Raw genomic sequence first — 14,607 nt, 5'->3', positions numbered from 1 at the left:
GTGAAAAGGAGGTCCAAGGTCAGAGTACCTATAGACAAATTATGTCATAACTTAACCAATCTTGTGGGTAACTAAGGAGCGATGACGTGTAATGAATCATAGAGGGTTGTAGAAGCTTCTAGAGCTATCGTTCATGTTCCTAGGCCTCTAGTTGGTAGAGATATGCCATGTGGTAGTATTGGCCCACCCCCTTAAGGAGGAGATTTTCTTAATAACTTGTTCAATGAGTGTCCAAATGATATGCCGTGATGTATGTAGCATAAACAGATGTAGTAGAAGAGTTTGCAGCAATCGTTGAGTAGTATTGCTTCTGTTGTTGGTGTGATAAGCCAAGATATGTATGGTGACTTGTAGGTTTGAGGAGGAGATTTCTAAGTTTGCTCTTGAGTTTGATAGCAAACTGAGTGCAACGAATGTCAGTATGACAGTGGCCGCATTAGTGACAACCGCATTGGTCTGATGTGCCGGGAGATGGAAAAAATAATCCTGGAGCAGTACTACCGTATCAGCTCCGTCTGGTATGCAATTACTTTTTGTTTTCTTTGTTCAATCTCTAGCTTAGTGGTGATGGTCCGAATGAGCACCGGGAGGTATCCGCTACAGGTACGCGTCGAAAGTTCCCCATCGCGCAAGGAGGGTAGCTGCGCTAACCCGATTCGGGTGTCATTGTTGTAAGCCAAATCTGAGTTCAGAGCTTCGCCCACTTTCTCGTTTTTTATTGCTTCACAACAACAACGCCCACAAACCGACCTCCGAGACCAGTAAGTGGCCACTCCCCGTCCGTTTCTTGATCGTCTACTAACTGATTGTATAGGATATCCACAATCTGAACGAACGAGTAGGTGATGGGAGCGCGTTGGCGCGCTGGTGATAACTTGGGCTTGGCTAACGGAATCGCAGATTCCATTCAAATCCAAAGAATCGACGATGCCAGTTCCGACCCCCTCCGGGGCCCTTACGGTTGCCTTCCGTGTGCTCTGTTTGCGCTGCCTTTGGGCCAAAGCCCGTGGAATCCAGTCCCACGACTGCGTCTGGTCCTCGACCAGTTCGAAGTGTGGGTACTGCACCGCGCAGCACTCGCCTTGCGTCCCGGTAGGTTTTCTTCTGGGGTTCGGTGTTTGGTTTGGTTGGCCGTTGCTGACTTTGGTGGAAGCTGCCCTGGTTCCTCGGGGAAGAGTTTGCGGCCCTCCTGGCCGCCGAAGAGGCCACCCCCCTCATCCTCGCCGAAGTCGTCGCCGCCGCCACCGAGGCCAATCGGGTGGCCCTCCTGGCCGCCCAGAGCATGCCCAAGTTCCGCTCCAAGGCGGAGCGTGACCTCTACGAGGAGGCACGCGCCACTCGGGCTGCCCTCGAGTTGGGGCTGGCCGTGAGTATCCCCCCTTCCCCTTGTGACTCGGTATGGTTTTGATGCTGACTCTGGGCAGCAAATTCGGTCGTCGCTGCGCCGTCTTCGGATGGAACAGGAGAGCGTTCCTGCTCTCTTGGGGGAGTTGGTGGCTGCTGTGGGCAAACTGCCCACCGCTGCCGCTCCCGCGGTTGCTCCGACTCGGGGTGATGGAAGGAGGGAGGGGGAGGATGGGGAAGTTGGCTCTTTTTCTAAGACAGTGTGTTGTCTTAGTAAAATCATCCCTTCCTTGGGTGGCTAGATTCTCACATCTGGTGCACCCACCATTACACTTTTAAGGAGTCTACAATTATATCAGCTTTCCAGAAAGCAGGAATTTGGCCAGTAAACCACATTATAGCTCTCGCAAAGCTACGTACGTACTCACAGCCTGCTCCTATGCCTACAGCTACGCCTCTACCTATACGGGTTTCTACACCAAAACCCTCGACTTTTAGGGGGGTTGAAGAGGGGCTACAGTACTTGAAACAACGGGTTCCAGAGGGTTTTAGTAGCCCCTCGAGGGAGAGCTACAAGAATTGGCTCACAGGAATGAAAGAGGTTGTAGTAGGAGGCCAGCTTCAAGAGCTTGACCTACTGGCTTTTCGATGCCAGGTTGAGGAGTCGAAGAAGCGGTCGAGCTGAAGCCGGGCTTGCCTTCAGTTTGGAGGTGAGCTTACGGCAGCTCACGCTCATGAGCTTCAGGCCGAGAAAGCTGAGCTAGCAGCTCAGAAGCTTGAGGCCAAGCAGGTTTGAGTAGCCCGCCAGGCTGCCAACCGGGCCCAAAAGCAGCTTTGCCGGGCAGGAATTGAGGCCCGGAAGGAAGAGCACCTCCGAAAGAAGGGGTAGCAGCTCTTCGGAAAGCTGGCCTCCCAATTCCTCCAGAGTTTGAGGACCTAATTCCTGACCCGGAAGCCCTCCAAACTGAGGTCGAGAGTGAGGGCGAGGGCGAGGGCGAGGGTGAGAGTGGGAGAGAGGGTAGGAGTGGGAGCGAAGAAGTGATAATTTCATATAATGGCTTAATTATGTACCTTTACATACAAATTACTATGGAGAGGTACTTATGGTCGTAATTGTGACGAGCTGCGTATTGCTTCCTCTCGAGTTGGGCAGCCGCGTATTGCTTACTCCAACCTTGAGCGTAGCGAAAAGTTTGGTCATGACGATTACGTCATGGTGTAACGCAAAGGGTGGCGTAACGCAAATGATTACCGAGGACCTCTAACCTATAACTTGAATAACTCAACAATGGTACCTAGGAAAAGCATAGCGACGGCTGATTTAGAGTCTCGTATTACTCAGGCAATAACTGGCGTTGAAAATGGTGAATATAAAAACTTATATATGGCGTCACAGGTCTTGGGGTTATCACTGAGCACATTAACGCGTCGCGTTAGTGGTGGGTTATCGATCAAGCCCGCTAACAACAGCAGAAATGTAATGGTGGGTGCACCAGATGTGAGAATCTAGCCACCCAAGGAAGGGATGATTTTACTAAGACAACACACTGTCTTAGGAAAAAGAGCCAAAGGGTTGTAGCTTAGACTATTCCACAACGCAGCAATCAGGTGTATGATGTAGTGGAGTGGTTTAGACAGTTGGTTTAGACAGTTGTAACAAATGTTGAGTCTGAGAACTCAGGGATAAGTCAGAGGTTAGCACCTCACTGACTTTTCAGAAACAATGAGTAACAAGATCAATGCTTGCAAGCTTGGAAAAGACGTGGAAGTATGTGATAGTCCATTTACTGTATTGTCTGCTTGCCCTTTCTTAAGGAAAGGGCAATCCTATTTATGCTAAAGGAGTGTAGTTCTCTCATTTTCCAAGACTTTCCATGACTAACCAGGCTTGGTAACTGTAGTCGACGTAAGAGAATCCCAGAACCATCTCCTAGGTTTCTAGCCTATAGGAAGTGAAAGGAGGTCCAAGGTCAGAGTACCCCTATAGACAAATTATGTCATAACTTAACCAATCTTGTGGGTAACTAAGGAGCGATGACGTGTAATGAATGATAGACGGTTGTAGAAGCTTTTGGAGCTATCGTTCATATTCCTAGGCCTCTAGTTGATAGAGATATGTCATGTGTAGTATTAGCCCAGTAACTAAGGAGTGATGTCATGTAATGAATCATAGAGGGTTGTAGAGATATGCTATGTGGTCATATCGGCCCAGTAACTAAGGAGCAATGATGTGTAATGAATCATAGAGGGTTGTAGCAATTGTTGAGTAGTATTGCTCTTGTTGTTGGTGTGACAAGCCAAAATATGTATAGTGACTTGTAGGTTTGAGGAGGAGATTTCTAAGTTTGCTCTTGAGTTTGATAGCAAACTGAGTGCAAGGAATGTCAGTATGACAAAAAGTCTGTAGCCGCATTTTGGTAAGATCCCTCATAAAGGACTGTAGGTCATATGTAACATCCATAGCAAGCACAGCCTCTCTGTGCCAGTGCTTATACGACTGGAAGATCCCCACATCTAGTGGCTGTAAAATATGAGTAAGATGGGATGGGAATGTGTATATGATAATATTGTGTTTTTCTGCCATCATCGCTTGTATGGCTCACATGAGAGTCAAGTAGTAGAACCTTCGTTTCCTCAGAGGGAGTATGCTCTGCAAAGTGCTCTAGCCACCATAAGGCAAGCTGGCTGTTTGAAAATCCAGTGTCAGAGAGCATGATGAGCTCTGTGCCTTGAAGGTTGGCGTGGTACCAAGAATCCATGTGTATTTTGCCCGGAATTATAAGTACAGGCGGTATGACTTTTCCAGTTGCAGACACAGCCTCAAGTATAGTAATAGACGTACGATTTTCAGGGCTTGGGGTGTAGAGCTCCTTTGCGGCTTGTGGCACAATCACACGCTCTCCACCTGGAATCCCAACCCGAAAGCCAGTTTCATCCATATTCCAGATTGACTCTGGTTTTATACCACGCTCTATCTAGTATAAACCAGCCGTACTCTTGAAACCACTTTAGAACTGTAGGCTCATCTTGAGCCTTCGTACGCTGCTGCGCAATTGGCTTCGTAGTAATAAAGTGATATTCCTTAAGCTCATTCTGTATAAATTTTGTAAGCCAGCTTTGTGACGGGGGCAGCTGTGGGCTCCGCAGCTTACAGACAGCAGCAAATATCATATTCCTAGTTGCTCCAAGCCCTAGGTAATACTGCTCAAGGATCCATTTCTTTATGGCCTCTGTCTGCGCAGTAGAGAGTAGCTTATTCTGGCCCCCTCGGTGTGGGAGCTGCTGGGCTAGTCGGCTGATGCTTGACTGTATCGTTGATTTAGGCACTTTGAAAATCCGACTGGCAGTAGTTGCTGTTTCAGAGGGGTTCTCTAGGAGCCACTCACGAGCATTTGATAGAGGAGTCCCTTCCATTAAATGAATTGCATATAATTACTATCTAAATACTATGGACAACTATGGTGGAGGTTTTGTTGAGGAGTGGCGGTGAACAGACGCACGTTCCGACGAGCCGCATATTGCTTCCTCTCGGGTTGGGCAGCCGCGTATTGCTTACTCCAACCTTGAGCGAAGCGAAAAGTTTGGTCACGACGATGACGTTAATGCCGGCTGGAAGTTTTGGCGCTCGGAGCCCTATCCAGATGGGCTGATTTATGACCAGTGCCCCGACTTGGGCGAGGCGAATTTCACTGCCAAAATATTGAAGCCATGGATCCTCCCTTCGGGGAATGACTTTATCAGTGACCCTGCCAAACACCATGTGCGACCTGCTGGCAACCCCGTTGGCGATGTTAAATATGTGCAGAAGACGTTCGATGATAGCGCGTGGGATACGATCGATTTGCCGCATGACTAGGCTATTAACGGGCCGTTTTATATTGAAGGGAATCCCATAATTGGAGGTGGGATGGGTCGGCTTCCTGTGCATGGAGTTGGCTGGCATCGCCGCAAGCTGTCAGTAGCCCCAGCAGATGCAGGGAAATCTATTTATCTTGACGTTGATGGCGCCTTGTCCTACGCTATTGTCTGGCTTAATGGCAATCTGGTTGGATCTTACCCCATATCTCAAGCCGGGCAGTGATAACCAGTTGGCCATTCGAGTCGACAACCCCCCCAATTCCGCTCGCTGGTATCCAGGCGGTGGTATCTACCGAAATGTCTGGCTCACAAAAGTCAGCCCAACGCATATTGGCCAGTCAGGAACATATATCATATCGAAAGATGTCTCCGCTAAATCAGCCACCCTGGACCTCGTTGTCCAGGTTGAAACCAAGGCAACTACCAGCCGGAAAATCGACGTAGTGACAAATGTGCACATCTTCGATTCGGTCACTGGACTCACGGGAGCTAAAGTAACCTCGTTCCCGAAGGCAGCAGTGAGCGTTCAAGTCGGCGAGAGGCAAGCTGTCGAGGCCTCAGTCAAGATCAGCCATCCACGATTGTGGGGTCCAGTCCCGGCGCAGAAGCCAAACCTCACGTTGCCGTGACGCGTCTTCTCTCTGGCCGTGATGTGATTGACACCTACGAGACTCGCTTTGGCATCCGCACCGTAGTACTAGACGGCACCAACGGCCTCTCCGTCAACGGCGAGAAGGTAGTCATTCAAGGGATTAATAACCACCACGACCTCGGCGCCATTGGAGCAGCTTTCAACGTCCGCGCCGCCGAACGACGACTAGAGCAGCTCCTCGAACTAGGCTGCAACACCATCAGAATGTCGCATAACCCCCCCGCCACCGAACTCCTCGACCTCACCGACCGCATGGGCATCCTCGTTCTAGACGAAATCTTCGACTCCTGGGAAATCGGCAAGACAGCCTCCGATTTCTTCCTCATCTTCCCAGACTGGCATGAGCAAGGCCTCCGCTCCTTCGTTCAGCGGGACCGCAACCACCCTTCCATCTTCGGGGTCTACTGCGTCGGAGAACTACGCTACCCCTGACATGCATCGTAGACTTCCTGTCGATCAACTACCAGGGCGCGGGCATTCGGGGCACGGAGGCTTATTCCAACCTCGCGGGTATCGCTAGGCAACCTCTTTACCCCGCCTACCACGCCAACTTCCCAAATAAAATGATTGTAAGCTCGAGACTGCCTCAACAGTCAGAACGCGCGGGACGTACGTCTTCCCAGTAACAGGCTACACCAGCGCCCCCGTCAACGACACCTCCGGCGACGAAGTCAGCGCCTACGAGCTCTACACTGCGGGCTTCGGGTCCTCCCCCGACAAAGTCTTCGCCGCAGATGACAAGAACTCCTATGTGACTGGCGAAATGGTCTGGACGGATAGACTACCTCGGGGAGCCGACACCGTATTACTCCGCTCGCAGTTCCTACTCCGGGATCCTCGACCTCGCGGGGTCTAAGAAGATAGGTTTTACCTCTACCAGTCGCGCTGGCGTCCTGATCTGCGGACCGCGCATATACTGCCGCATTGGAATTGGCCGGAGCGGGTGGGGCTGGTGACGCCGGTGCATGGTTTCATGGCGGGGGATGAGGCGGAGTTGTTTGTTAATGGGAAATCGCAGGGTAGGCAGAAGGGGGAGGCGTATACGTACCGGTTCCGGTGGAATGATGTAGTCTATGAGCCTGGGGAGGTGTACGTGGTGACCTACAAGAACGGGAAGGAGTGGGCTCGGGACGCGGTGCGGACGGCGGCGGCGGCGGCGCAGTTGAAGATGACTGCTGACCGAACGGCTATTAAAAACGACGGCCTTGATCTGTCGTTTATCACTGTTGAGGTCGTTGATCGTAAGGGCGACTTCGTGGCGCAGGCGGATACGAGTATTACGTTCTCCATCAGCGGTCCTGGTGAAATAGTCGCTACTGATAATGGGGATCCTGCTGAGATGGTTTCTTTCGCGTCGAAGGAGCGGAAGGCATATAGTGGCTCTCGCTGGCTATTGTGCGCTTTAAGGGGGGGTAGAAGGCTTTGGGACTAGTTACTGTTACGGCTACTGCTGATGGACTTGTGCGTGGAAAGGTGGTTTTGACTGCACATCCATAGGAGATCACGCTCCAGTTTGAAGATGTCCAACTCGGCTCTTCTAGGGCTACACACCTTGTAAGGGTCTCCTTCGGCATTAACATCTTCCTATATAGCTTTCTAAAAAATATAGACAATAATGAAAGAAGATATGCTATAGAAGATATGCTATAGGCGGACTCAAAGGAGCAAGTTCTTGTTTTCGATTGTTGTGCTGTGTAGTAGTCTTAGGGGTTAAAAGTGAGAAATTACAACGGTAGGAATAATACGTTGTCCAAATGCTGCTACCACCCAATTTGGTAGGTGTAAACGCATTAAGGGCAAGTACTAATTACACATAGACCTCACATTCATCACAACACGACACAACATACATCAAATAGAGTGGGAATCAACTCAATCATTACTCGCTCACATCACTAACTTACACCACACCCACAACCACCCCCCTACCTCCCCCTCCCCTCATCCTCCGTCCCCTCCGCCTCACTAGCCCTCTCCATATCCTCACTCACCCTTCCCCTCTCCTTCTTCTTAATCCCAAACCTCCCCCAATTAACGCTCATCCTCCCCTCCCCCTTCTCGGCACCACCAGCAGAGGCAGGCGGCATGGGCGAGCTAGTAACACTCACACCACCCACACCGCCGACACCAAGGGCGAATTCCTCCTCTCCCTCCCCGAAACTGCTCGAGCGGTCTGCGCTAGCGTTCCTCTCGCCTCTCTTGCTGAAAAGCCCAACTTCCTTCCCGCGAAATGAGGAGATGGAGAATTTACTGCTCGACCCCTTCCTCAGGAGCTTCTGGAACGAGTTCTCGCCCCGCCCGACGCTGCTCCCGCCGAATGACCCGCTGGCGATTTCACTAAGCGCAGTATTGCTCACCGCGCCCTCGAGGGAGTCGTAGCTTTCCGCCACGCTGTTGGCAGTGTGGACACTATGCGCGTCGCGGCTAGCGCGGCTAACACTGCTGGGGTAGTCGTCGATATGCTCCTCGTGCTCGTCCGAGCCGTGGCGGGGACGGTGGTGGGTGCTGTCCTTTGCGCGGCTGAACATGGCTTTGAATGTCGGCGCCGCGGGGTTGAGTTTAGCAGTCGCCGACATCTGGGACGGGGGACGGGTGCCGATGACGCCTACAGGTGGCGGAGAGGCGGTGGACAGGGTGTCGGGGGGGAGGAAATCGTCGTCTTCGGTTGCAATGCCGGTGGTGAGTTGGGTGGTGGATGCGTATTGGACGGAGGGGCGGCGGGAGGGGGTGCGGGACCAGGGCTGGGCGACGGAGAGGGACCAGTTGGTCGCTAGAGGGGAGTTGCGGGTTAGGATGTTGCTATCCGATGGGGCCCAGCCGAAGGGCGCGCTATCGGTGGATGGGCGGGGGAGATCGGAGGAGGCGATGGAGGCGGGGCGAGGGCTGGTCGGGTCGCGGTCGGTGAGGGTCGGGTCGTCGATGCTGGAGCCGAACATGTTGAAGCGGCGACGGCGGCGGGGGAGGTTGCGGTTTGGTGCTGGGGCGTTGCCTTCGGTGATCTCGGAGACGGTGCTCGCGCGGTTGAGGAAAGGGATTCCGCCCCAGCCGGAGGTGAAGCTCGTGCGGCGGTTTTTGATGGCGGCGGCGGCGTCGACGTCTTCCTGGCGTGGGAAGGACTGGCTCTGCCCGGGCTTGAGTGAGCCGAGGGGGTGGCCGATGTCGCTGCTTAGGGTCTTTGCGCGCTGCTTGCCGGTGAAGGCGAAGAGGTCGCCAAAGCGCTTGGTTACAGGCTGGGGGCTTTCGGCGGTTGGAGAGCCAATGACGCCAAAAGCACCACCGGTAGAACCGCGGGAACCGATGGGGCGTCTGTCCGAATCGGGGTGGCTGTCTTGCGATTGCAGCGAGAAGCATAGATTCTGCTGGGAATTCCGTGGACTGGAGACCAGGCTATCTGAGTGACTTGATGATCCTGGTGATTGCTGCTCTTCAGCCTCGTAAATTGACGGGCCAAGGGTAGGGAATTGGGCGGGACCGAAAGAGGAACGCGTTGGGTTCTCCATCGGGTCATCATCGATAAATATATTCGATGGCAGTAGAGATGTCGCAGTTGGACTGAGAGGTTCACCAGCAGTGAGGGAACGGATATCAGCCTCGCTCATGCCATGATGGTGGTCAGGGGAAGTGCCAGCACCAGAATTAGCGCTCATGTCGAAATACGGCCCCGGAGCAAAGCTTGGGGCAGCATTTAGAGCCATGTTATTATAGATGCTCCCGCTGGGAAACGCCGAGTCGGTAATTGGATACGCATCGACAGGCGAGGATATCGTGTTCGTACGTGACTTGCGCTGTCGATTCCGACGCTTCGGCCGTGGCTGCCCGCTGATATCGAACGACACCCCAGAGCTGTCGCCCATCGGAAGGAGGGGGTTGGCTATTTGAGGTGCGTTCAGAATCTGAAAGTGCGCCTGTGCCTTGTGGAGGTCTGTCTCGAGGTTTCGAACGGTGATGCTCTGGGCGTTGTATCTTGTCATCAACTCCCGTTCTGTATGGTCCCATTGTAAATCCCGAAGCCTGTCAGCAGCCTCCAGGGCTTTCGCTTCCTCATCCTGAGCACCAGGGAGTTTCTGTCTTTCCTCTTCCAGCTCCTTGATCTGCAATCCCTTGACACGGATTTCCTCCTCCATAGAATTCAGCGAGTTTTGTCGTTTCCTCAGGATCTTCTTCAGCTCGTCCACCTTCTTGGTTGCATCCGACGCAATCTTATCCTTCTCCTTCTCCCACAGCTCCCTCTCCGCCTGCATTTCCTGGATATCTTTCTCCCACTTCTTCATCTCATCATTCATCTTCATCCTCTCCGCTTCCCGCTCTTTCACCGCCTTCTCCTTCTGCGTCTTCCTTGTCTGTGCCTGCCGGTTCAGTCGTTCCGACGAATGCACCTCCTTCTTCAGCCTCTCACTCGCATCCTCCTTCTCCTTCAATAGGTGCCTCTTCTCGCCCCTCTCGCGTATCAGCTCCGCAATCTGCGCTTTAAATTCATCCGCATCCTTAGCCACTTGCGAAATCACCTCCTCCGTCTCTCCACGTATCGATTCAAACCGCTCCGTAAGCTGGAGCATAGATCCTTCCGGTAAATTCGACGGTATGGGTGGGTGCTCGCTCGCCGTCGACGGCGAGTGCTTCCGTGCACCTGTGTTCCTCCTCGAGCCAGCACGACTGTTTGGCTCTCGCGCCAACGCCGATAAGCCCTCGGGCATCGAAGCCGCCTCAATCCCAACTCCATGGCTGCGGACGCCCGCTGACTCGTCGCTGCTATAGACTACGGTGCCTGCAGCGTCTTCGCTTGCGAGGTTGTTCAGTATGCGTCCGCCTAGGTCTGGTCGGCCATCACGATTGTAGGTTCGCAGGCGAATGACACGGCTGCCGGCTTGGAAGTTGTTGTTGCCCACGGCTATGACTCGGACGTTGTAGAAGTGGCCCGGCTTAAGTCCTGTTACAGTGATGGCGGTCTCGAGACGTGACGATTCGCCAACTGCGGAGCGTGGATTAGCTATATGCCTCAGCCGTGAGGAGCGGGGTTGTAGTTACCATTAACACCGTTGACCTGGATCAAGTACTTCTTGAGCACCACTTTCGTGTGTCCAGGCCCAGCCCAGTGGAGAGTGACGGCATCGGCCTTTATGCCCGTCAACGAGACCTCCGGAGGCTCTAAGACTTCGACGCCGAGGATAGTGATGAGATCTGGGACCGGCTTCCAGAGAGTGAGCCATGCACGATGGAGGAGCCTGCAGGGTATGGTCAGTTTGTTGCCTCTCTAGGTATCTGCTCGCGTGTGGACTGACCAGAAGAGGGCGCCACAGGTCACAATCGACTGCACGAGAGACATATCGGTGTCGGTGGCATGGCTCAACAGCCAGCGCGTGACCTCACTGTAGTAACTGATCGCATTCATGCAGATGGCTCCGCGGGCTGGAGTGGGTGATGAGGGAATTATGAGGGTCTGAGGATGGACGAGTATAGCGAGTCGGGGGAGTTTTCACTCAGGCTATACGCAGAGAAGTGAGGAGTGGGTGAGTAGGAGGAGTAAGTGGTGGATAAAACGACGTTTGGAGGATTTGAGGCAAACGCCACAGTAATCTTACAGGCTTTTGCAGCTTTGATCAAGGGCCTTGCCGCCAGTCTTTCGCTCTCGCATTTTCTTTTTTCCTTTACCTTTCACTGACCTGACAAGCAATGACGAGTGGGGCTGGGCGGGGCGGAATGGTCTTGGCGGAGATTCTTGGCAAGATATATATTCTTTTAGGGCAAAAGTTTTATATACCCTGCATTTGACGTGATAAGTTTTATATACAGTCAAACCCTTGTTAAGACGATGGCATCCGTAGCAAGCATTTCCATCGTCTTATCGTATATATTGTTAACGTACTCCACAAGCGAGCGGCGCACACAAGTGAGTGGCGCACGCATCACGAATTCTATAACTCTAGAGGTTAATTTCACAACAATACAATTTATTAAACCCTATAGAACTACCCTAATTAGAAACCTCCGTTAATGGACACGTACGGGCAGTATGCGCGAGTGATTTACACATACTACACGTCCGTGGTGCACGAGTTTGTGGCTCTGTAGGTTGACCTGCAACCCTACCTACAATATCTATATCTGCTGTTTGTAGTCGATCTAGGCCCTCCTGGACTGTCAAAACACCTCCTTTAGCTACATACGACCTCCTTACTGCTCTCTTCTTCTTTTGTCTTTCATTTTCGGTCCGCAATTGCTTGTTTTCCTCCGTTAGAAGAGCCGCATTATGCATAGCCATTTGACAGCCTTTAACTAGCTGCTGGAACGCCTGATCTGTAGGACTTGATAAACCTGCTGTACGACGTTGAATGCGCCCCTTAATTGCTGTAGCCTGAAGCTCTAATTGACTAGCATTATGAGGCGTTTCGGGTACCCAACAGTCTTGTAGGGCAGGAAGAAGCAGAGGTGGAGTTGGCGTCCGTAACTGAGTATTAAGCTTTGACAGCACTCGTTCTGGGTCGTACGGGACTAGACCTGTAGCTGCAAACCCACTACGGACCACATTAAGGGCCATAGACTCTTTGCGGGCCGAAAGGTAGGCTGTAAGGAAATCCGGTTTGTCAATATGGTTTAGTCCAACCTGCATATATCTTTCAATTTGTTGTCCGTATGACTGTTTTAGAACCGCAAAACAGCTAACGTCTAATGGCTGTAAGAGATGTGATGAATGTGGCGGCATGCAAAGCGTAATAATTGAGTGCTCGGAACAGAATAGGTCAAACTCTGGAGTCGAATGGCTCCCGTGTCCGTCGAGAATAAGAAGCCGATAAACCCCCTTCGTACGGTCCTTTGTATGCTTCTGAAAGACGTCCGTAAGCCAAGCAAGGCCTAGAGAATCGTCCGTCCACCCGTTTTCACTAACTGCAATTGTCCAGTCTAAAGGCAAAGTGTCTGTGTACCAAGTAGATATATGAACCTTGCCCTCAAAAATAACCATTGCTGGCAAGCTCCATCCGTCTGAAGATATTGATTCAATAACAGTAACCCATTCGCGGTTCCCTGGCTGTACGCAAACTGGCTTGCCAGCCCGCTCAGAACCTGTAATTACCTTCGCGGTCGTGACTACTCCCATTTGAAACCCAGTCTCGTCAAAGTTGTAGATGTCCTCCTCTTGAATCCCATATTTAGCAATTGTATTCCATACAAGCCGAAACCAGTCCCGAATAATCGTAGGATCTTCGCATTTTGCCCGCTGATAGTCGTATTTACGGGTGTATTTTGATTGGAGGGAGTTGTGTCGTCGTACGAAATTATAAACCCAGTTCTGGCCAACTGTAGGAGTCTGATCCTGGTCTGCGTCAGTCCATTTTTGAAGAAGTAGATTTGCCATTTGTCGAAAGGAATTAGCTCTAAGTGGTAGGCCTCGTTCCTCCATAGATAATATCCATTGGATAAGTGTTAACTCCTCAGTAGCTGTAAGTTTGAGGTTTGCGGACCGTAAATCGCGTCGCGCGGTCCGTCCTTTAACGCGCGCCCGCAGAGTGGACTCAGGAAGATCGTACGCGACCGCAGCACCTCTAACACTCGTAAAATGGCCGTTTTTATAGGCTTGGAGTGCAAGAGTCATTCGACCCTCTTTGTGGATTAATTGCAGGTCAATTGGTTGAGACATATTGATTTAAAGGATACTATACGCGTTAGAATTCGTGATGCGTGCGCCACTTACTTGTGTGCGCCGCTCGCTTGTGGAGTACGTTATATAGAGTAATATTATGTAAGCCACCTATCTAACGTAACCTGCTGCTGTGACTGTGCTCGAATAGCCTCAATGGCTGTTTGCAGCCACTCTAGTGCCCGTATATGCCCCGTAGTAAGAGCATCCTGGCCTTCAGAATACTCAATCAGTATCTGGAGGGCATCCTGGGCCTCCTTTGCTGTAGGCGCAGGCTGCTCAGGCTGCTCCTCCTCTTCGTCATCATTTTGAGAGTTCTGATGCCCAAGTTGCCCCTCTATTATCTCCTCAAGTAGTTCTTCATCGGTAGTCTGTCCTTCCACTGCTCTAGCCTCTTCCACAGGGTTTAGAAAGTTCGAAATAGCCATTGAGTCTGTAATTGATGCTGTAGTTATCGCTTGGTTGTAGAGTTCTTGTATTCCAGTAGGCATCGTTATTGTTGGAAGGCTAATTGGATTTGAAACAAGTGTAGATTTCCGGAAGCAGTTGTATATCGTAGTGTTTGAAACTTCTGTATTCCAAGCACGAATAATCCAGCGAAGAGCGAGTCGAAGATTCATAAGTTTCTGTGGATCTTGATTTGAATCGATAGTGTCGATTATAAACCGAAGCCAATGTTGTCGATAATAAGCTTTTTTTTGAATAATTCCTTGATCAAGAGGCTGGAAACGACTGGTACTGTTAGCTGGAAGCCAACAAATGCGGATATTAGGGGGAGGAGGGTTAAGCTCAGCCCCTGTATAGTGTGCTGAAAAGCCGTCCATTGTTAAGAGTATTTGCCGAGTAGTTCCAATATGCTGATAAAAGGCTTGAAGCCATTCGCTCATAAGTATTCCAGTCATCCAAGCCTTCTTATTCACTTTCCATTGTGCCCCCATTGTTGGTATATTGATTCGTTGTAGTGCTCGAGGTGCTTTTGCATGGCCAATTGCCCAAACAGGGAGTCGGTCTGTTCCAGTAGCGTTGACGCAGAAAACCAGGGAGATCCGAGTCTTATTCTTCTTCACACCAGATTGGAGTTGCGATGACAGGCCTCGTGATGGCATCATCTTCCAGAAGA

At 51.4% G+C, this 14,607-nt stretch overlaps 4 protein-coding genes across 4 annotated transcripts; 3 read left to right on the top strand and 1 right to left on the bottom strand.

Moving 5' to 3' along the window:
• Window positions 1-4,802: 4,802 nt before the first annotated feature.
• Window positions 4,803-5,200, top strand: VC83_01321 (uncharacterized protein; the record flags this gene model as incomplete). The annotated part of the gene is made up of 2 exons (XM_024465004.1): window positions 4,803-4,844; window positions 4,913-5,200. 2 exons carry the CDS (start codon window positions 4,803-4,805, stop codon window positions 5,198-5,200), a joined length of 330 nt encoding a protein of 109 aa, XP_024327612.1.
• Window positions 5,201-5,315: 115 nt separating this feature from the next.
• On the top strand, window positions 5,316-5,831 carry VC83_01320 (uncharacterized protein; the record flags this gene model as incomplete). The annotated part of the gene is made up of 1 exon (XM_024465003.1): window positions 5,316-5,831. One exon carries the CDS (start codon window positions 5,316-5,318, stop codon window positions 5,829-5,831), a length of 516 nt encoding a protein of 171 aa, XP_024327613.1.
• A 996-nt stretch (window positions 5,832-6,827) lies between these two features.
• On the top strand, window positions 6,828-7,286 carry VC83_01319 (uncharacterized protein; the record flags this gene model as incomplete). The annotated part of the gene is made up of 1 exon (XM_024465002.1): window positions 6,828-7,286. The coding sequence occupies one exon, from the start codon at window positions 6,828-6,830 to the stop codon at window positions 7,284-7,286; it is 459 nt and encodes a 152-aa protein (XP_024327882.1).
• Window positions 7,287-7,779: 493 nt separating this feature from the next.
• Window positions 7,780-11,507, bottom strand: VC83_01318 (uncharacterized protein; the record flags this gene model as incomplete). Its single annotated transcript, XM_024465001.1, has 3 exons — window positions 11,134-11,507; window positions 10,880-11,076; window positions 7,780-10,823 (listed from the first exon to the last, which is right to left on the bottom strand). Exons 1-3 carry the CDS (start codon window positions 11,241-11,243, stop codon window positions 7,780-7,782), a joined length of 3,351 nt encoding a protein of 1,116 aa, XP_024327881.1. The 5' UTR covers window positions 11,244-11,507.
• Between the last annotated feature and the right edge of the window lie 3,100 nt (window positions 11,508-14,607).

This window comes from Pseudogymnoascus destructans, assembly GCF_001641265.1.
Source record: "Pseudogymnoascus destructans isolate 20631-21 unplaced genomic scaffold scaffold_2, whole genome shotgun sequence".
In the NCBI taxonomy this organism is placed as follows: domain Eukaryota; kingdom Fungi; phylum Ascomycota; class Leotiomycetes; order Thelebolales; family Thelebolaceae; genus Pseudogymnoascus; species Pseudogymnoascus destructans.
This window is presented reverse-complemented; position numbering and strand designations above follow the sequence as displayed.